The sequence below is a fragment of the Sciurus carolinensis genome, chromosome 6 (genome assembly GCF_902686445.1).
Source record: "Sciurus carolinensis chromosome 6, mSciCar1.2, whole genome shotgun sequence".
Classification (NCBI taxonomy): domain Eukaryota; kingdom Metazoa; phylum Chordata; class Mammalia; order Rodentia; family Sciuridae; genus Sciurus; species Sciurus carolinensis.
The window spans coordinates 98,689,843-98,712,876 of NC_062218.1; the positions used below are offsets into that span (position 1 = coordinate 98,689,843).

Consider the following 23,034-nt stretch of genomic DNA (forward strand, 5'->3'; position numbering starts at 1 on the left):
GTGTTTTTTCTTTAAATGTTTTCTTCTGATACATCTCTATCTTTTTCTTCTTTTAAAAATTGTACAGTTGCTAACTTTAGTAACATTAAAAAAACTTTCTTTATCAAAGAACAAATCCAGAGAGGGACAGTAGTCCAAATTATGTTGGGTATATTCATATTTTCTCTGTTATTTATATTTTGATATAATTTCAAACTTACCGGAAAGTTTGCAAGAATAGTATAAGGAACTTTTCTTTTTTTTAAATTAAAAAAAATTTTTTTTGTAGTTGTAGACGGACAGCATGCTTTTATTTTATTTGTTCATTTTTATGTGTGCTGAGTATCAAACCCAGTGCCTCACACATGCTTGCCAAGCACTCTGCCACTGAGCTACAGCCCCAGCCCAGTTTAAGGAACTTTTGTCATACATCCTTTACCTAGATTCATCAATTATGTTCACTTTGTCTTATTTTCTCTTTTCATATATTATTTTCTAAACTGTTTGAAAGTAGGTTGCAGATACTAAATACTTCAGCATACATTCCCTAAGACCAAAGATGTTCTTTCACATAATCACAGTGCATTTATCAAAATATGAAACAACAAGTTTCTGAGGTAGTTTTCAACTTCTCAGTTTTTAAAATTGAAGTGTTTTACATATCATAGAATTTATAGTGTACAATGCATTGATTTTAAATATATTGATACAGTTTTGTGACCATCCCAACTATCTATTTAAAATGTTTTCATCATTCCAAAATTAGCAGTCATTTCTCACTCTCCTCTTTCTTTAGCTCCTGGTAATCATTAATCTACTCTTTATGGAATTGCCTTGTCTGGGCAGATAAACAAAATAATGCAATATGTGGTCTTTCTGTCATTATGGATTTGCCTATTCTTACATAAAAACAGTTGCGAGGCACAGTGTCGCACGCCTGTAATCCCAGCATTTTGGGAGGCTGAGGCAGGAGAATTCAAAGCCTGCCTCAGCAACTTAGCAAGGCCCTAAGCAACTCAGTGAGACCCTGTCTCAAAATAAAATATGAAAAAGGGCTGGGGATGTGGCTCAGTGCTTAAGTGCCCCTGAGTTCAATCCTTGGTACCAAAAAAATAAACAAATAAAATAAAATAGAAACAGAATAGTATAATATGTGGTATGTTGTATCTTTTCTTTCACTTAGCATAATGTTTGTACTTTTATCAGTACTTCATTGGAATAATTATTCATTTTGTGGATATACCATATTGTTTTCATTAGTTGATGATATTTGGGTTAATTCCATGTTCGGCTGTTATAATTAATGTTATGAATCTTTAAGTACTAGTTTTAGCATTTGCATATCTTCTCAGTTCCATTGGGTATGTGGAACTGGATTTACTCTGTCTTAGGGCAACTCCACATTTAACTTTCTGAGGAACTGCTGAGTTGGTTTTGTACAGCATCTGTACCATTTTACATTCCTACCTGCAATGTTTTCCTTTAAGTTTTGTGCCTTTAGCTCCTACATTAGTTTTTGATCTGTTTTGAGTTAATTTTTATGTAAGTTGTGAGGTAGAGGTCCAACTTCTTTTGAATCCGTGGATATGCAGTTATTACAGCACCATTTGCTGAAAAGACTTATATAAATTTTTCTTCATTGAATTGTCTTGGTATCCTGGTTAAAAATGAATTGACGGGCTGGGGAGATAGCTCAGCTGGTAGAATGCTTGCCTTACAAGCACAAGGCCCTGAGTTTGATCCCCAGTACCGCAAAAAAAAAAAAAAAAAAAAAAAAAAAAGAATGGACTGTGAGTTAATTTTTGGACTGTCTGCTGCATTCCATTGAACTATGTCGTATACCAGTTCTACACTATAGCTGTATGAAGTTTTAAAATTAGGAAATCTAAGTCCTCTGACTTTGTTCATTTGGAAGATTGTTTTGGTTATTTTGGTTATTGAATATGTTCATGTTTTCTTGATCTGTTCTTCAGAAGAGATGTAATAGAGAGTATTTAAATTGCTGGAGAGCTGGGCACAGGGGCAAGCCTATAATCCCACTGGCTTGGGAGGCTGAGGCAGGAGGATCATGAGTTCAAAACCAGCCTCAGCAAAAGCGAGGTGCTAAGCAATTCAGTGAGACCATGTCTCTAAATAAAATACATAATAGGGTTGGGGATGTGGTTTAGTGGTTGAGTGCCCTGGTACCCCAAAACAAAAACAAATTCAAATAAAATGCTGGAGAACCTGTGGTCACATTCAAAAGATTCCTTCCTCTCTACCAGTAACATTCTGGCTCATGAAATTTCTGCTTATGTGTGTATGCTAAAAGTAAATGGGGAAAATTTAAACTTGTGGTTTGCCAAGCTGCCAGAAGAGTAAGTTAATTCAGTATCAGTGATTAGTTTTTTTGTGCATCTCCTGTCCTCCTTACCCCCTGCCCCTGCAAAGCCTGAGTATGGCTATTTGAGAGAAGATAAAATCAAAAGAGCAGGAGATGGTTGCTTTGGATAGTTGTAGTCTGAGTGCATCTAATATGGAGTGATAAGTCTCCAAAAAGAATATGGACAGAATTTCTTTTTCTGGAATAATAAGGGGATGCATGGAATAAAATATAAAACATAGTAATTAGAGTTTTTGTATCTGGTATCTCATAACAACTGTTTACAAGGTATAAATTCAATATTTAGGTAACATACAATTTTCTTGGCACCCAAGTCACAAGTCACTCATCACTTGTGGGATTATATGACAAAAATAAATCTTGGATGTCACTGTTCAGATGATCCTAATTATGTTATATTACTAGTTATTTTGACTCTGTATTGAACAGCAGAAGTCTGTACTATAGTTTAGTATCTGTTTTACTTGGGACTTGACTGATAGGTTAACAAAGAAAAGTTTATCTATCTATCTATCTATCTATATATATATATACACACACACATATATATGTGTGTTTTAAAAAAATCTTTTTTTTAGTTGTTGATGGACCTTTATTTTTATTTATATATGGTTCTGAGAATCTAACACAGTGCCTCACACAAGCTAGGCAAGTGCTCTACTACTGAGCCATGACCCCAGCCCCAAGTTTATGTATTTTTTAATTTGAAGCTCTCATTTTTTAAGGCTGGGGCTCAACTGATGAACTTGACCTATTACTATCCCCACTAATAGAATTTGAAATAATAAGAATACAGTGTTATAGGTACTTACTGTTGTATGTTATCTCCTTGTTAATGATCTGTTGAAATTATTCACTCATTCTGTACAGAAGAAAATCTGTTTTTGGGGTGTGGGACCTATTTACAAACTTACATAATAGAATTGTGTCTTTGAGAGTTTAGAATCCATGGTAGTCTGTTTAAGGATTCTTATTGGCATTTTAGAGTGGATTTATTCATTCATAGTTATTTATTTGGACCTACTCTTTCTTCCTCCTCCTCCTCCTCCTCCTCCTCCTCCTCCTCCTCCTCCTCCTCCTTCTCCTCCTCTCTTCCTCTCTTCCTCTCTTCCTCTCTTCCTTTCTTCTTCTTCTTTTTTTTTTCTTGACCTGGGGATTGAACCCAGGGATGCTTTACCACTGAGCTACATCCCCAGTCCTTTTTATTTTTTATTTATAGACAGGGTCTAACTGAGTTGCTTAGGTCCTTGCTGAGTTGCTGACACTGGCCTCAAACTTAGCGATTCTTGCCTCAGCCTCCAGAGTTGTTGGAATTATAGGATGTGTACCACTGTGCCCTGCTAGAGCCTGCTGTTTATTTAAGCTGTATACTAGTTTTGGAATTATAAGGATGAAAAAAAAATGTGTGTCTTAACATGGTCTTTTCAGCAATGTGTGCAAAAACAGGGTTAATTATTTAAATTATGTTTGTCCTTCTGAGCTCTTTTTAGATATGAAATTATAGTTGAGTGTTCCAGGCATTGTATACTAATTGAATTATCTCTTTTAATTATTTTATGGTGGCATACTCCTGTAATCCCAGTGACACAAGAGACTGAGGCAGTAGGATTGGCAAGTTTGAGGCCAGCCTCAGAAATTTGGCAAAGCCCTAAGCAACTTAGTGAGGCCCTGTCTCAAAATAAAAAAGACTGGAGATGTAGTTCAGTGGGAAAGTGCCCTGGGTTCAATCCCAAGTACCCCAAAACAAATCTTTTTTTTCATTGTTCTGTGATACTCCAAGATAACAAATTCAGTGTATGGATCATTGTCCCACATTAGTGGGATGATTCTGTTAACCTGATTTAAAAATTTTTTTTATTTTTGGTAATGGGGCAGGGGGTTCTCTCCAAGTTGCCCAGGCTGACCTAGAACTCAGGATCATCCTGCCTTGGCTGAGATTACAGGCCTATGCCACCACACTCAGCTTTACCTCTTTGTAAAGGCCCTTGTTAAGAGTGTCTTACTTCAGGCAATGGATGGACTTTAAGTGGCAGGCTTAAAAGGGCAGTGATTTAAAATAAAAGCATAGTCTATCCGCATAAGATTGTCTTGTGCTCATATTTCAACAAAACCACAACTGCTACTTTATTATGTTCTATAACTCTCCAAGCATGTCCTGCTGTAGGGCCTTTGACATTTGCAGTTCCCTTTGTCAGGAGCATTCTCTTCTTAGTTATCCATGTGACTTTCCTCTGCCTTCTTTTAGCTGTCTTTTAAGAGGCTTTCCAACTACCTATTGAATGTATTTTCCATAAATGTCTCAGGCTTGTCAATTTAAAAACTGAATTCATCATTTCCTCCTCTCCCCCACCACCTTTGTAAGTAGCATGGTCCTAAAGGTAGTCATTCAAGTCAAAGTCTTCAGAGTTCACATCTGCTGCTTCTTATCACATCACACATATCTAAGTAGTCCCTTTCTTTATATCTGCACTGCTCCTGCTGTAAATCACTCACACTATTGGCAGTAATGCCTGGCTATCTCTACCTCCAAGCTTATACCTCTCCAGTTCTTTTTTCCTCTCCCTCACCCCCCCTTCCTTTCTTTTTTTCTTTTCTTTCTTTCTCTCCCTCCCTCCCTTCCTTCCTTCCTTCCTTCCTTTTTTCTTCCTTTCTCTCTCTACCTTTCTCTTTTTCTCTCTCTCGCCCTCTTTCTCTTTTTCTTTCTTTTCTCACTCTTTCTTTCCTCCCTCCCTCTCTCTCTCTCTCTCTTTCCTGAGAGTTGAACCCAGGGATGCTTAAGCACTGAGCCACATCCCCAGCATGGTTTTTTTTTTTTTTTTTTTGAGACAGTCTTACTAAGTTGCTTAGGTTCTACCTGAATTTCTTTTTTTTTTTTTAATTTTTATTTTTTTTATTGTAAACAAATGGGATACATGTTGTTTCTCTGTTTGTACATGGCGTAAAGGCATACCATTTGTGTAATCATAAATTTACATAGGGTAATGTTGTTTGATTCATTCTGTTATTTTTTTCCCTTCCCCCCCACCCCTCCCACCCCTCCTCTACCTGAATTTCTGAGACTGGCTTTGACCTTGTGATCCTCCTGCCTCAGACTCCTGAGTTACTGGGATTATAGGTGTGTGCCACCAGGCCTAGCTTCCAGCCACATCCCTAGCTCTTTTTTGTATTTATTTATAGGCAGGGTCTCACTGAGTTGCTGAGGACCTCACTAAGTTGCTGAAGCTGGCTTTGATCCTCCTGCCTCAGCCTTGTGAGCTGCTGGGATTACAGTCGTGTGCCACTGCACCCAGCTTTGCCTATTTATTTAAAAACTATTCGACTTTATGGATAAGGAAACCCGAAGCTTAAAGATACTATGTAATATACACAGTTGCACATTTAGTAATGATGGAACCAGGATTTGAATTCAGGTTTCTTTTTTATAACTTTTTTTTTTTTTTTTTTTTTTTTTTGAGGGGAGGGTCTCACTATGTTTCTCAGGCTGGTCTCAAACTTGTGGGTTCAACTGATCTTGCTGCCTCAGCCTCCCAAGTAACTAGGATTACTGGTGTGTGCTGTCATGCCTGGCTACAACCACTATCCTAACACTGCTGCTATCACTATTCGTACTTCTCTGTCCTTTTGGATATCTTTTTGTTCTGAGTTGTCATCTCTGATTACCTTCATCACTGATCCAGTTGGAATTAACCATTCCCTCCTCTGGGTACCTGTAGTTTGTATACAACTATCCTTTGTTGCATTTGTAATACTTCATTGCATTTATTTGATTATCTGTCTTCTCTTAATGAGCAGAAATCAGCTTTTATTTATTTTTGTGTTCTCAGCATATAGTAAAAAATCCGGCACATGGTTTGGCTTAGTAAGTGTTGAATAAATGTATGTGTAGTACTTAAACATGCTCAAGTTACTGGTTAGCCTGAGGCAATTATAATGTAGTCTACAGTATTTTTTTTTTATTGTAAACAAATCGAATACATGTTGTTTCTCTGTTTGTACATGGAGTAAAGGCATACCATTTGTGTAATCATAAATTTACATAGGGTAATGTTGTTTGATTCATTCTGTTATTTTTTTCCCTTCCCCCCACCCCTCCCACCCCTCTTTTCCCTCTATACAGTCCTTCCTTCCTCCATTCTTGCCACCCTCCTTAACCCTAACCCTAAACCTAACCCTAACCCTAACACTAACCCCTCCCACCCCGCATTATGTGTCATCATCCGCTTATCAGCGAGATCATTCGTCCTTTGGTTTTTTGAGATTGGCTTATCTCACTTAGCATGATATTCTCCAATTTCATCCATTTGCCTGCAAATGCCATAATTTTATCATTCTTTATGGCGGAGTAATATTCCGTATGCCACAGTTTCTTTATCCATTCATCAATCGAAGGACATCTAGGTTGGTTCCAAGTCTACAGTATTTTTATGGAGTGCAAAGTAAAAGATGATGCGATCTTAGGCAGAAGACCTTAATAATAATAGTAGTAGTAGTAGTAATATTAATGGTTATAATAACTAATATTTGCTGAGCAATTACCATGTGTTAGTCACTGTAGTGCAGTTTTGGAGGTGTAATTGTGTTTAATCATTACCACTGGTTCAATTTTAAATGTATTATCTTACTTAATCATCAATAACCCTGTGATGTAACTACTGCTATCATTACAACTAAGGAAAATGAAGCTACAAATCAGCCAATATCACACTGTGAGTAGTGGGCTCATATTATAATAGTCTTTGTTCTTAATCATTATGCTCTCTTCCCCATATTGGTATTAATTGGAGGCATAGGGTGTTTGAGACTTTTTTTAACTTACTAAAATTGCGTGTTTCTTTGGACCATTCAATGCTTATTTTCGATTTAGGTAAATAAGCAGAAGTCAGGACTTCTAACCCCAACCTTACCATTTATTATGATATAGAAAATATAGAGTAAAATTTCTTCTTTCAACATTAAAATTTCCTTCATGAGGGGCCAGGGTTATAGCTCAGTGGTACTGCACTTGCCTAGCATGTGTGAGGTACTGGGTTCAATCCTCAGTACCACATTTAAAAAAATAAGTAAATAAAATAAAGGTATTAAAAAAAAAGATTTCCTTCATAGCATGAAATTGACCTAGATGCCCAAACAGATTAAAGGATAAAGAAGATATGGTATATATACACAAGGGAGTATTACTTAGCCATAAAGAAGAATGAACTGCCGTTTGTAGGAAAATAGATAGAATTAGATTGGAATTTAATATTCCATATTAAGTGAAATAAGCAGACCCAGAAAGACAAATATTGCGTGTTTTCTCTAACGTGGAGATTTAAAACAATTTAAAAAAAAAAGATCTGGAAGTAGTAGGACTATTAGGGAAGGGGAATGAGACCAGGAAGAGAGGGTAGAAGGGAGTAGACATGATCAAAGCATGATATATGCATGTATGGAAACACCACAGTGAAACAATATGTTTTAGAAGTTAATCTAAAAAATGTAAAAATGAATGAATCTTAATGTAATCTGTGACCATTGATTAGTAATAATGTTTCAACATTGGCTCATCAGTTATTAAATGTGCCATACCAAGGCAAGATGTTAATAATAGGGGAAACTGTAGGGGAGGAAAAGGAGGTATATAAGAACTTACTGTATTTTCCACTAAATTTTTCTGTAAACCTAAAACTGCTCTAAAAAAATAAAGCCTATTTAATTTTTAAAAATTAAAAAAAATTTTCCTTGGCCTTGATTGCCAGGTACTTTGTTCCTTGTGACTGATTTTTTTTTGTGGGGGGTGGTATTGGGAATTGAACCCATGGGTGCTCTACCACTAAGCTATACATCCATTTATTTTTATTTTTTATTTTGAGATGATTTCTTGTTAAATTGTTCAGACTGTCCTCAAACTTGTGATCCTCCTGCTTTTTAGCCTCCTGAGGAGCTGGGATTATAGGTGAATGCCTGGTTCTTTGTGACTTTTCTAATAAGTATTTGAGTAGTATTCTTTTTTTTTTTTTTAAAAACCTATTGTAGCCCAAGTGATTTGTTGTATGTGAACTGGTTAGAAGCAATATAGCTGTAGCTGTGAGGAATTACTAGATAAAAACATTATATGACCCTTTAAGAATCCCCTGATAGATGAGTTAGTGGGCCTAATAATCTATTACATTTAATTTAAAGTTTTTTTATCCTGACATTACTATTGTTGTTAATCCATGACCATAGGACAGCTGTAGATTCTTTGCTTACTTTGTTGGTTAGTATTTTTGGTTTAGTTGTTTAGAACATTTACTTAATGTGGTGTGGTGAAAAGGTTGTGCTTTGCAGTCTGAAACACATGACTTTTTTTTTTTTTTTTAAAGTGAATATAGTATAGAATGTATTTAACATTCAAACTTCATTAAGCCATGTGCAATATGGCAGTTTTACTGGGGGTTTCACCCTGCCTAAGATATGATTGCTTGCTGGGGATTAGCACAGGATTCAGTTCACACTTAGCACTAATTAAATATTTTATTGAATAAATATAATACCAAACAAAATACATTCAAATGCTTTCTAAAAAAAGTTAATTTTAAAGGCCTTTCTATTCAGGCTAATTACAAACACAATAAAGGCGGATATGCTAGTTTAACATAATTGACCGATTTTATACAGCATTTATATCTTTTATTCCACTAGTATATTATTAAATGATAGAGAACATCTAATAAAACCATTTCTACAGAACTAGGAAATACATTTTTAAGAAATATTTTACAGACCCCATCTTTTATACCCACCCCAACAGTCTAACTCTAAAGAGGATAAGCCAATGACTTTCCTTACAAGAGCTTATGACTAATGTTGCTTTGCTATTGAAATCTGTATTTCTGATCAGTCATTAGCATCGAGACAAGATTCAGATATTCCCACAGAAGCACAATGAACACTGTGATTCAGCAATAGCAAGCACTGCATTCAAGTCTGTCTCATCCTAGGAATTAAATAAGGTCAGCCACATTCATGGACTTTTCCTATACTGAAGTATTGTAGAAAGTTTCAGTGTCACTAATAATCCTCTTGTCTTCTTCAGTAACAAAGTTTATAACCACACCTTACCTCACCAATTGACCCCGTCTGCCAATTCTGTGAACATAGTTTTAATGATTGGTATGTAGGTCATAGTTTATAACCAAAGACACTGTTGTACATCAATCCCATGAGCCATCAAGTCAGTAGTGACCAGAACTTGGCTTGACCCTGATCGGAATTCTCTCATAATAACATCTTTCTCTTTCTGGTCCATGTCACCATGCAGAGCAGAAACTCTGAAGTCCCTGGCATGTATTTTCTCTGTGAATCAGTCCACTTTGTGCCTTGTATTGAGAAAAAATAACAGCCTATGTAATGGTCAGTGTCTCATGCAAGTCGCAAAGTATGTCTAGCTTCCAGTTCTCTCTCTCAACTTTAATGTAAAATTGTTTGATTCCTCCAAGGGTCAATTTTTCCTTCTTTACCAGAGTTCGAATTGGATCTCATAAATTTCTTGGTCACTTCAAACACATCAGTTGGCATTGTGGCAGAAAGCCACACAACCTGAATACTTGTATTTAATTTTTGGAAAATCTTGTAGATTTGATAAGCCTCAGCTCAACATTTCATGTTTTTTCCAAAACAAACATTTTGATCCATTTTGGAGAAAGATATCTTCCGTTTAACATATCAAACAGTCTCCCTTGTGTACCAACAACAATATGTGGTGCTTTAGCCTTCAGTTTTTACATTTCATTTTGAACATTCGTTCCTCCAGTGCAGGCATAACAAGGTGCTCCCACAGTCTCCAAGTGCCAGAATCACCTTTTGGATCTGTTGAGCCATTTCTCTGTTGGGGACCAAATACTAGTGCTTGGGTCTCCTTGAATTCAATCTCCAACTGTTGCAGGATGAAAATAGCAAATGTGATGACTGACTTGCCAGTACCTGATTGAGCTTGAGCAATCACATCATTCCCTTTCATACAGGGAATAATAGCTCTCTGCTGAATAGCTGAAGGCTTCTCAAAACCATAAGCATAGATGCCCTGAAGAAGACTCCTTTAAATTCATATCATCAGAGTTATCAACAATCTCATTCCAGTTGCTCTCGATGACACATTGGGGTCCATTCCCTCTGGGCCTCCATGTTCTCTGCTGTTACAATCTGCGGAGTCACCAGACATGATCCAAAGAACCACTTAGTGCCCAACTGAAAAGCTGAAACACATGACTTTAAATCCCTGCATGGTTTTGAGATCTTAGGCAAGTTACTTAATTTTTCTGAGTTTTAGCTAGTTAAAATGAAGATCATTTAATTTACTCTACGGAATAGTTAAGACAATTGAATAGATGGAAAACAGATGCACATGAAGTATTTTATTAATGGTAGCATATTTTAAAAAAAATTTTTTTTTAGTTGACAATGTACTTTTTTGTTGTTGTTTATTTATATGCAGTGCTGAGAATCAAACCCAGTGCCTCACACACGCTAGGCAAGTACTCTGCCACTGAGGCACAACCTCATCCTCATATTTTTTTTAATTTTAATTTTAATTTTTTAGTTATAGATGGCTACAATACCTTTATTTTATTTAATTATTTTTATGTGGTGTTGAGGATCAAACCCAGTGCCTTGCACATGCTAGGCAAGTGTTTCACCACTGAGCTACAACCCTAGCCCTTATAGCCTACTTTTTTAAAAGAAGACAGTGGTAGTTATTTTTAAAAGAAGACCTTTATCCCATCTTTAATTAGAGACTTCAGAAGACATTAGATTCTGTATTTAAACTCTACTTTAGAAATTAACATTTTGTGGTAGAACAAAGTGGAGTTAGTTTTCTTCAACTTTAACTTACAGTTAGAAAAAGCATGATAGCTCTTTCTTATCATGCATAAAGATAAAAAATTTCAGAAATCCCTCAATACCATTTGTGTGTAGGTATTTGTTGTTTGTAATTCAGAATGGCATTACTCAGGAAAAAAAGGCCATGATAGAGGGGCTAAGAGTGCCCTCTAGGCAGGTTCTTATGGTCTCTGGATAGCTCTTAGAGGAGACCCTCTTATGAAAAGGCCTCATCCTTGAAGTGTTAACAGCATGCTCCACGCTGATGGTGCAGGGTTCAGGGACCAGCTTCTGAGTCTTGCAGTCTCTGGGTCATCTTTACCTTTCTTAGCTTCTTTTGTAATTCTGACTGCTACCACCACCTCCTTTGACTTCTGTTAAGAGATTATTATGGTGCTGTTGTATGAGCAAAACTGAGTGAGGAATCATCCAGAGGTATGTGTTATCTGTTAAGGTTGAAAATTAATTTCTTTTCGTTGGTCCTAACAATGATACAGCACTCCTGGTTCACAGAGACACTGTAGATATTCTTAGGAGAGGTTTTGAATCTGCCACTGGAAACTTACCTTGTCCTTGCCCATGGTAATAGAATTGGCATTGTTTTCCTTGCTTAGTTTGGGCCCCAGGCTCCTTGCTTCTGGGGCTACTAGCACTTCCATTTCAAGCTGCCACTGGCCCAAGGCTCCCAGGACACTTTTCACACAGCTATTTCAAAAGTAGTTCACTCATTCTTTGGCCATTTCCTTCCTATCTGGGAACAAATAGTACACCTGTCTTCTCTAGTCCTGCAGAAGTGCAGTCTTCTTGGCTGTCCTCAGATGCTCCAACTAGCTGATTACTGCCATCTCCCCTCTAACCCAGCAGTGCGTCAAGTTCCTGTTTTTTGAGAAGAGTGGATTGTGGATCTGAAATTTAGAATACAGTTTTCCATGTAGAATGAAACTTGAAAAGCTTTTATGTTAATGAATACATCCTTTTCTTTGTAATATTTCATGATGATGTTGCTGCTGACTTTTTTGATCTTTTCTATAGATATATATTTTTAAATACGGAACATCTCATGGATTTGCGGGTCATCCTTGCACAAGGGACATGCTAATCTTCTCTGTATCGTTCCAATTTTAGTATATGTGCTGCTGAAGTACATGTTTGGTTTTGAATTACAAATGTATTGCTTTCTGCAAGTGGATCTTGGGGCATGTTTGTGAAGGATGTTTCTGTTGAAACTTTGGACTAATGTTTTTTGCAAAAAGGAATTGCATGGGACTGGGGTTGGGGTTCAGTGGTAGAGTGCTTGCCTAGCATGTGTGAAGCACTGAGTTCTATTCTCAGCACTACATATAAATAAATGAGTAAAATATAAGGACTGTCAACTTCTAAAAAAAAGGAATTGCTATGTCCTTCACTATTTAATTACCTCTTGGAACACTGGCCTATCCTTTTTACTGTTTTGAACAGAAATTAATAGTAAATCACCAGTACTCTAAAATTGGTGTAAACACTGATTCTGACTTAAAGAGCTTCTTTTGGATGGGCAATGGTAAGACATATTGGCCTATTCAAATATAAACTAGATAGAAAGAAAATTAACAGGGATATATTTTTAGATGTTTAAAATATTTTATTTACCTTCCCATTTTAAATTTATTAGGAGAAGTTCTTTTTTATTTTTTGGGGGGAGTACTGGGGATTGAACTCAGGAGCCCTTGACCCCTGAGCCACATCCCCAGCCCTATTTTGCATTTTATTTAGAGACAGAGTTGCTTTGTGCCTGGCTTTTTTGCTGAGGCTAGCTTTGAACTTGCAATCCTCCTGCCTCAGCCTCCCAAGCTGCTAGGATTAGAGGTGTGCACTGTTGTCCCTGGTGGGAAGTTCATTTTTGAAGGTTCGTGAGAAGAGAGGTAGTGTGTAACAAAGATTTAGTCGTTCCTTGGACTTTTTAATAGCTCCAGTTGGAATCTGTGGCAGTGAAGGTCATGCTGCTTTTTGTGTGTGTGCGTGTCCTGGGCATTAAAACCAAGGCTTTGCACATGCTAGGCAAGTGTTCCACCATTAAGCTATACACCCAGCTAATTGTGATAGTTATTCTTTAAAAAAATTGTTTTGGTAGTTCTATTGTATTTGTTTATTTTTATGTGACATCTCACATGTGCTAGGCAAACACTCTGTCACTGAGCTACAGCCCCAGTCCTGTGATAGTTATTATTAAAGATTTCCAGAAATGAAGTTTGTGGCTACTAATATTCAAGTTCCTAACTCAAAATGGAAATTTATTGAACATGTAAAAAGTTTCAGAATCCATTTGTCTATTAAAAGAGAATCTGTGGAAACCAATGTATTTTTGACATGTTTGAGAACTGAGGTGATATCTTTATTTGTTCTTTGTATGGTATGACCTCATGATTTGAGAATCATGTTTTGTATAGAATGCTCTTTTTTACTAACTTATTTTCTCTGTTAGCTAGCAATTACTACTTCTAGAAATAATAATCTAAGAGAAGGTAACAATTGGTTAGTGATTCAAGTAATACAAGATTTTATTATTTTACTGTTATAAGACTTAAACCATAGTGGTATTATTGAAAGTTTTAATTATACTACTGCTTACTTAATAGAAATGGTTATCAAGTGGAAGTGCAGTTTGGTCAAATCATAGCTAGATTAATAAATGATTTTCTAACTGAATTTTGCTCAGGGTAACAGATTTAGTTTTTCTTAGGTGATAGTAACTGAGACTGTTTAATCTCCCTTGGTAACTGTTGCCATCCAGTGGTCATTTCTGAAATATCAAATGGAATAAAAATGGGGCAAAATAGTTTTCTCTCTCTACCCATCTTTCCCTGTGCTTATTTAGTTGAAGCTAAAACAAAACTCCTTTTTGTGAAAAAGAGAGGAAGAAAAAGACTTTTGAGGAGGAAGACAACGTTTTTGGCAGGTGGCATTTCAGGAGAGATAATCTACAAGGGAAAAATAAGTAATTTTGGGTGGACCATAATTTCTTTCTACTCTTTTTCCTTTACCTTTTATTCTTACACCTAATCAAAGGTAAGAGGAACAATTCTGTGATGTTTAGAACTTGAAATAAACTCTCTTGCTATTGGCAAAAACAGTATTATTATAGGTGGATATATTTACTAACTACTGAATATAGCTACTGGAGAGACAGGAGCTATGTAATGGTGTCATTAGGCAGTAAGCATGTTGCTGTGCTCCTTTAGCTGTATATAAAAAACTGACACTTTTATATTCATTTGTAGATGAAGACTAATTTAATTAGGCATACCGTTTTTTGACATAGACTTTATTATTAGAGACTTTTTTGTACTGTATTACCAGGATTTTTAAAAATGTTTTTATTAGTGCATTTTTAGTTATACATAATAGTGGGGTTCATTTTGACATAATCACACATGCATGGAATATAGTTTGTTCTATTTTAGTCCCCACTGCTTTTCCTTTTCTTCCCCCCCAATTCCCTTTCCTCTACTCGTTGATCTTCCATTTATTTATTTATTTTCATTTTAAAAAAATTGATGCTTTAGATACATAAAGGTGGAATTCAGTGTGGTATATTCATGTATGTACATAGCATAATTTAGTCAATTTCATTCTGCATTTCCTACCTCTTCTGTCCCTCCTGCCTTCCCCTCAATTGCCTTCTTCTATTCCACTGATACTCCCTCTATTTTTGTGGGATCCACTCCTACCCCTTTATTACTTAATTTGCTCTAGCTTCTGCATACAAGAGAAAACACTGGACCCTTGACTTTCTGAATCTGGCTTATTTCACTTAGCATGATGTTTTCCAGTTCTATTCATTTACTAGCAAACTTCATAATTTCATTCTTTATGGCTGAGTAAAACTCCTCATGTATATATATCACATTTTATTAATTTTTTTCCCTTTTTTGCAGTATTATGAATTGAACCCAGGGCCTCATGCATGCTAGGCAAGCACTCTACCATTGAGCCACATCCCTAGTTCTTAATTCATTGTTGACAGGTACCTGGGCTGGTTTCATAACTTGGTTATTGTGAATTGTGCTGCTATAAACATTGATTGTGCCTATATCACTATAGTACACTGATTTCAGTTCTGGAAAAATACGGAAGCTTGTGATAGCTGGGTCATGTGCTCGGTTTTTTTTGAGGAATCTCTATATTGCTTTCTGAAATGATTGTACTAATTTGCAGCACCCCCTCCCCAACAATGTATGCGTGTACCTTTTCCCCCATATACTAACCAGTATTTATTATTATTTGTATTCTTGATGATCGCCATTCTAATTGGAGTGAGGTAAAATTTCAATGTAGTTTTGATTTGCATTTTCTTGATTGCCAGGAATGTTAAACATTTTCTCATATATTTGTTGGCCATTTGTATTTCTTCTTTTGAGAAGTGTTTAATTATTTTGCCCATTTATCAATTGTTTTGGGTACCAGGGATTGAAATCAGGAGCGCTAGACCACTGAGCTACACCCCCAGTCCCATTTTGTATTTTATTTAGAGACAGGGTCTCACTCAGTTGCTTAGTGCCTCTCTTTTGCTGAGGGTGGCTTTGAACTTGAGATCTCCTGTCTCAGCCTCCTGAACCACTGGGATTACAGGTGTGTACTGCCGCGCCCAGCTGGTTATTTGTTTTTATGGTGTTAACTTTTTTGAGTTCTTAATATATTCTGGATATTAATCCTGTTAGAGGAGCAGCTGGCAAAGATATTCTCCCATTCTGTAGGTTCTCTCTTCATACTCTTAATCTTTTCCTTTGTTGTGCAGTAGCTTTTTAATTTGCTGTTGTCCCACTTACTGATTTTTTTCTTTTATTTCTTGATCTTCTGGGTTCTCGATAAGGAATAGGTACCTGTGCCAATTATGTTAGAGTGTTGACCCTATGTTTTCTTCTGGCAGTTGCAAAATTTCTGGTCTCATTCCTAGGCCTTTGATACACTTTGGTTTTTTGTTTTTGGTTTTGGTTTTTTTTTTTCTTTCAATTTTAAATTTTTTTTTTAGTTGTAGATGGACACACCCTCTATTTATTTATTTATTTTTATGTGGTGCTGAGGCTCAAACCCAGTGTCTCACACATGCAAGGCAAATACTCTACCACTGAACTACCCAGCCCCTTTGATACACTTTGATTTGACTTATGCAGGGTGAGAGAAAGGGATCGAGTTTCATTCTTCTAGATATGGATGCTCAGTTTTCTTAGCATCATTTGTTAAAAAGGCCATCTTTTATCTTACATATTTTTGGCACTTTTGTCAAGTATCAGATGACTGTAACTATGTGAGTTTATATTTGTGTCTTCTATTTCATTGGTCTTCATGTCTATTTTGATGCCAATATCATTCTGTTTTTGTTATTCTAGCTCATTAGTGTATAATCTGAGATCCTGTATTGTGAAACCTCCAGCATCACTGTTCTTGCTCAGGATTTCTTTGGGTGTTCTGGGTCTTTTATTCTTCCAAATGAATTTTAGGACTTTTTTTGTAGTTCTGTGAAGAAGTAATTGGTATTTTGATGAGGATTTCATTGAATGTGTGTAACATTAGGTGACATGGCCATCTTGACAATATTAATTCTGCCTATCTAGGAATGTTGGAGGTCTTTGCATCTTCTAAGTTCTTCAATTTCTTTCTTTAGTGTTCTGTAGTTTTCATTGTACAGATGTTTTACCTCCTTGGTTAGATTTATTCTCAAGTATTTTATTTTTTGAGGTTGTTGTAAATGGCATAGTTTTCCTGATTTCTTTCCCAGTAGATTCATTATTGGAGTATAGGAAAGCTGTTGATTAGGAGTGTTGACCTTGTATCCTGCTACTTTGCTGAATTTATCAGCGCTAGAAATCTTCTGGTGGAGATTTTAGGTCTTCTAGCCTATAAGATGTCATCAGCTCATCAGCAAATAGATAACTTCTTTTCCTATTTTTATCCCTTTAATTTCCTTCTCTTGCTTTGGCTATATTTTCAAGAACTATATTCAATAGGAGTGGTATCATCAAACTTTTATGATATATACACAGAATTGTAGCTGTAAATGGATTCCACATTGATTGACCGGACATTTCGAAGTAATACTTTGGCAAACTGAATTACAAGAGTATATTTCAGCAAGTTCAGTAGGTAAGATACTTATGAACATTGAAAAACAATCCCCCAAATATTTCTAAAGTAATAAAGATAACTGGATATTTTGTCCTTTTATTGATTCCATAATGAAACAGGTTTACTTTTAAAACCCGAGAGAGGTAGGGAAAGTAAATAGAATTGAATGCTGTGCTTGGAATACTGAATTGCCATTTATGTATATTGTTATGCATAACTTTAACTCATTCTGGGATTCTTCCCACAAGTGTTGTGTATATTTATTTATTTTTATTTAAAATTGTTTTGGAACTGGGAATTGAACCCAGGGGTGTTCTACCACTGAGCTGCACTCCCAACCCTTTTTAATTTTTTAAATTTTGAAGCAGGGTCTTAACTAATAAGTTGCTTAGGGCCTTGTTATGTTGCTGAGACTGGCCTCAAACTTGGAATCCTCCTGTCTCAGCTTCCTGAATTGCTGGGATTACAGGCATGTGCCACTGTGCCCCGCTTGTCATGGTTTTTGAGGAAGAAATCGAATGTCATAAAGGTTGAATGATATGTCTGAAGTTAAAAATGGTGCCTGATGGAACTGGTATTTGAACCTAATTCTACTGCTCTCTAATGTAATATTCTTTCCATTATGCCTTATTGTCTGATTAAAATGTGAATTTACCTGTATTTTAAGACATAGAAGAATTAAACTTAGTGAATTATTTTATGTATTGTGTTTTTCAAAGAGAAGTTATAAGCCTTCTAAAGACAAGGACTGTATCTGTGTTTTGTTTTTCTTTTGAACTTGGTTCTTCCCAAATACTTAGAAATGTGCTTAGAAACCAAATTCTTATAGTCCTGACAGCCAGAAGGACATTGCTGCTGGTTGTTTGTCTTTTTAGCTTTAGGAGTCAGATGGGTAATGAACAATATGTTACCCTTCACATTTTTTATTCAAATCTATCTGAATTTGTTCATTTGTGAATTTGAATTTGTGAATAGTTATATCCTAGATGCACTATGTCTTTTTTTAAAAAAGAAATTGTGATATAAGTCACATTCCTAAAATTTAGCATTTTAAAGTTATATTGCAGTGGTTTTTAGTATAATCATAGGTCTGTATGGATTTGCCTTTGCTGGTCATTTCATATAAATTGATTCATATTATGTGTGAAATCTATGTCTGACTTCTTTCACTAAATATAGTATTTTCAAGATTTCATTCACCTTATGACATGTATTAGTATTTAGTCTTTTTTATATCTGGATAATATTCCACTGTATGGATATACCATATTTTCTTTATCCATTTATCTGATGATGGAAATTTGTCCCCCCCCTCACTTATTTGCTATTATGAATAATGTAGCTGTGAACATTTGTGTATAAGTGTTGAATATTGTGTTTTCATTTCTATTAGGTATATATGTAAAAGTGGAATAACTAGTGATATGTTAATTCTGTGTTTAACTTTTGAGCTGTCACACTTCTACAGTGGCTGCACCATTTACGTTTCTATAGCAATGCATTAAGAATCTTACATTGTTTGAGAATAGATGGTTCATCACTTCTCAAATTCATCTCCTATCCCGCTTTTTATTTCATTCCCTTCCTCTATCCAAAACACTTTTACTCTCCTGCCTTCCTCCACCCTTTTGCCTAATCATCTATTGAAATTCTATGCATCCTTCAAACCCTAGTTCAAATACTGCAAAGTCCTCACAGATTACTACAACTGGAAGTGATTTCTTGCTCCTTAATGCATATGGTTGTACCATGTATTTTTCTTTGAGACCTTTCATAGTGATTGGAGCCTTTATTTCTTCTACCACATTTTTGTATTCTCATGGTGCTTTGTTTATAGCAGGTCCCTGGTAAATGTTGGGAAAATGAATGAGAGAGAACTAGAAATCTGTAACTTAGAATTTTAAAATATTACATAAACATATAAAATTTATAAAATAGAAATGTTAACATATAACTTTTTTAAGAAACATTCTAGAATGTTCCCATTGGAATGGTGGTTTTATTTATGCTCGCAACTGGTAGTTATGTATATCTGCAAATACAATTTCTCAGATTTGCAACAAGCTCTTAGTATAAGCAGCTTTCAAGTCTGTTATTTAATATATCTATTGGCATGAACTATGATGTTATTTTTATATGTAATTAAATGTTAAAGAAAGTATGTTGCAGTATTTTACATGGCTTAGTGTATCACTACTAATGAAATGAAATATATCTAAATCATTTTAACTTTACTGTGTTTATTAGGGTATCTTTATTTGATGCCTAATGCAAAATTTGATTATCAACTAGCTAAATATGCCAAATAATGAATTCCAAATATTGTGGTCCTTTGTAAAATGTATGAAATAGAATATTTCAGTGGTAAGAGCTTGGGAGACTCCACCCATGGGCCTGGGTTTTGAAACCTGATTTTGTTATTTATTAGCTGTGTGTCCTGGAAGAAGTACTCAATCTTTCTGTTTCTTTTTAAAAAATATGTTACAAATATTTTAACCTACTTGGCTATGCATATTCATCTATTATAGACATGTAAGTATACAGATCTGTACCCAAGAGTATAAACATAACATTTTCTTAATATTTTCCTGTGCCATTTAATATGCTTCAAAATCTGTGTGTGTGTGTGTGTGTTTTAGTGGTGGTACTAAAGATTGAACCCAAAGGTACTCTACTATTGAACTAAATTCCCTGTCCCTGTTTTTTTGTTTTGTTTTGTTTTGTTTTTTTGAGACAGGGTATTGCTAAATTGCTGAAACTGGCCTTAAATTTGTAATCCTCCTGCCTCAGCTTGCTGAGTAGCTGGGATTATAGACGTGCACAACTGTGCTCTGCTCAAAAATATTGTTTTTAATGGGTACAAAATCATGCATCATGTGAATGTGTGAAATGTATCTAGCAAATTCTTTATTGTAGTTATTTTTCTCATTTTTGGAATTTTAATTTTTGTTACAGTAAACGTCCTTGCTCATTAACTTTTTTTTTTTTTTTTTTTTTTTTTTTTTGCGGTGCTGGGGATGCTCATTAACTTTTGTCTGACTTTTTTTTTTTTTTAAGTTACTTAAAAAAACAACTTTATTGTATTTATTTTTATGTGGTGCTGAGGATTGAACCCAGTGCCTCACATGTGCTGGACAACAACCCCAGTCTGTCAGATAATTTTTAAAAAATGGATTCCTTAAAATGAAATTACTGAGCCAAATGGCATGAGTTTGTTCTTTTTTTGTTTTTGTTTTTTGGTACTGGAGATTGAATGCAGGGATGCTTTACTATTAAGTTATACCCCAATCCTTTTTAGTTTATTTATCTATTTATTTATTTTTTACTTTTTTTTATTGTAAACAAATGGGATACATGTTGTTTCTCTGTTTGTACATGGAGTAAAGGCATACCATTTGTGTAATTATAAATTTACATAGGGTAATGTTAGTTGATTCATTTTTAGTTTATTTTGAGAGAGGGTCTTACTAAGTTGCTCAGGGTCTGGCGAAGTTGCTAAAGTTGGCCTTGAATTTGCTGTCCTCTTGCCGTCCTGAGTTGCTGGAATTACAGTGCCCAGCAAGGGCATGAGTTTTAAAACACTTTGTTAACAAATTTTCAAACTGCTTACCAGGGAGGTTGTGCATATTTTATGAAAATTCATTTGGAATTAACTTATTTTGTACGTTGATTTTTGCTTATACCTTTCATTCATTTCAGCAAGTATATTTTGAATCCTACTATGTACCAGGTATTCTTAGTCCCAGAGGATAGAACAGTGAACAAATAGGTATTATTTCTAACCTCATGGAGTTTTCCTATCTTTAGGTCTCCAGATGTTTGGTAGTGTGTTTAAGTCTTTTATTTCAGAGTTAGAATTGAGTAAATTATTTAGTAGAGAGGAAAACTATATCTTAATGACCTATCTGTGCTATCAGTTTTTAAAATAAATCTATCTGGTGCTGTATACATCTTCCTAGGGGTTATGTTCATGTATTTATTTCAGTAAAAATAATGCTTAGGTATAGAAGATACACTGCTCTCCAGAAAACTTTAATCTACTATGTCTGGGTTTACCTGTTATCATGTTTGAAAATTATTTGATAGTCAGAATGCTTCCTTAAAGTTCATTACCATAACCCCATGTTTCTAAAATTACTGGTTATATTTAAATTCCAAATAAGAAGTCATATTACCTTATAGTTATTCTAATCATGTTGTTAATCATCTCTTGGATTTTGCATCTTCAATAGGTCGAATCATTTATTTTGGACCAAGAAGACTTGGATAACCCAGTGCTTAAAACAACATCAGAAATCTTCTTGTCAAGTACTACAGAAGGAGCAGACTTACGCACTGTGGATCCAGAGACACAGGCACGACTAGAAGCATTGCTAGAAGCAGCAGGTACTTTTTTTTGCTTGCTTGCTTTATTTTCATCTCTTTAAAATCTAGATCTCTCTATAAAGTTGTATAAGATTATCCTCAAATTATGTAACATTATACAAAATTTGCAGTCTTTGTAAAATTTATTTTATTTTTTATTTCCTAAAGAAAATGTTCATATTTCATATTTTAAAAAATTTTTGGTTGAAGACAATGAGTGATTTCCAGACTCAACTGTAGATTTTTTTTTTTTTTTTTTTTTTTAATTTGGTACTAGGGATTGAACCAAGGGGCGCTTAACCACTGAGCCACATTCCTCAGCCCTTTTTTTAATTTTTAATTTTTAGACAGGATCTCATTAAGTTGTTTGGGGCCTTGCTAAGTTGCTGAGGCTGGCCTTGAACTTTTGATCCTCCTGACTCAGCCACTCGAGTACCTGAGATTATAGTTGTGTACCACCGTGCCTGACTCAACTATAGTATTGTTAAGGTAGTAAAAATAATTAATTATCAGGGGAGTCTTACCTATTATATTATAGAATAAAAATATGTGAGATAAATTTATTTCATCAAATTCTGACTTTTTTATCTTAACTGATTAGGGAACTCTGCATATTGATTACTTATTCATTTAATCTATGTATAACTTAATTAAAAATATCTCTTTTTATTTAATAGATTTTTAAAAAATGTTTTGTTTTAGTTGTAGGTAGACACAACATCTTTATTTTTATGTGGTGCTGAGGATCAAACCTAGGACCTCAGGCTTGCTAGGCAAGAGCTCTACCACTGAGCCACAACCCTACCCCTTTAATAGACATTTTTAAAAAATATTTTTTAGTTGTCAATGGAAATTTATTTATTTATTTATGTGTGGTGCTGAGAATCAAATCCAGCACCTCATACATGCTAGGCAAGGGATCTACCACTGAGCCACAATCCCAGTCCTTAATAGAGATTTAAAAAAATTTTTAGTTGTAGATGGGCACCATACCTTTATTTTATTTATTTATTTTTATGTGATGCTGAGGATGGAACCCAGTGCCTCACATGTACTAGTCAGGTGCTCTACTAGTGAGCTACAACCCCAGTGCCTACTTAATAGGCATTTAAATAAAACATTGAACACAAACTTGGACTAAAGCATATCAGAGTATGTTAATTATTTGTTCTGAAGTATCATAAAAAAAAATTCGTGATAAAAGCATACATTCTCAAAATAGTACATATTATTTTACATTGTATAATCTGCTCATTATTCATTATACAAAGTTTTTGTTGCATTGTAACAAAAGCCATTTATTTCTTCTAAAAGCAAAGGTGAAAGTTAAAATTTTATAATCTCTGAATATGACCTTTTTGCAA

General features: G+C 35.1%; 1 protein-coding gene, 1 non-coding gene and 2 pseudogenes across 5 annotated transcripts in view; 1 reads left to right on the top strand and 3 right to left on the bottom strand.

The window, feature by feature from the left end:
- Positions 1 to 23,034, top strand: part of Ankhd1 (ankyrin repeat and KH domain containing 1) — a 122,270-nt gene that overhangs the window by 12,402 nt on the left and 86,834 nt on the right. For all 4 annotated transcript variants that reach the window (XM_047554710.1, XM_047554712.1, XM_047554711.1 and 1 more), the window contains exon 2: positions 21,538 to 21,691. In XM_047554710.1, the coding sequence (XP_047410666.1) occupies positions 21,538 to 21,691 (154 nt within the window). The remainder of the gene's footprint in view (positions 1 to 21,537; positions 21,692 to 23,034) is intronic.
- Positions 9,328 to 10,544, bottom strand: LOC124986294 (eukaryotic initiation factor 4A-II-like; annotated as a pseudogene).
- Positions 11,481 to 12,048, bottom strand: LOC124986902 (protein DPCD-like; annotated as a pseudogene).
- On the bottom strand, positions 12,246 to 12,348 carry LOC124987792 (U6 spliceosomal RNA). The gene has a single exon (XR_007109302.1). It is a non-coding gene; the product is annotated as a U6 spliceosomal RNA (small nuclear RNA).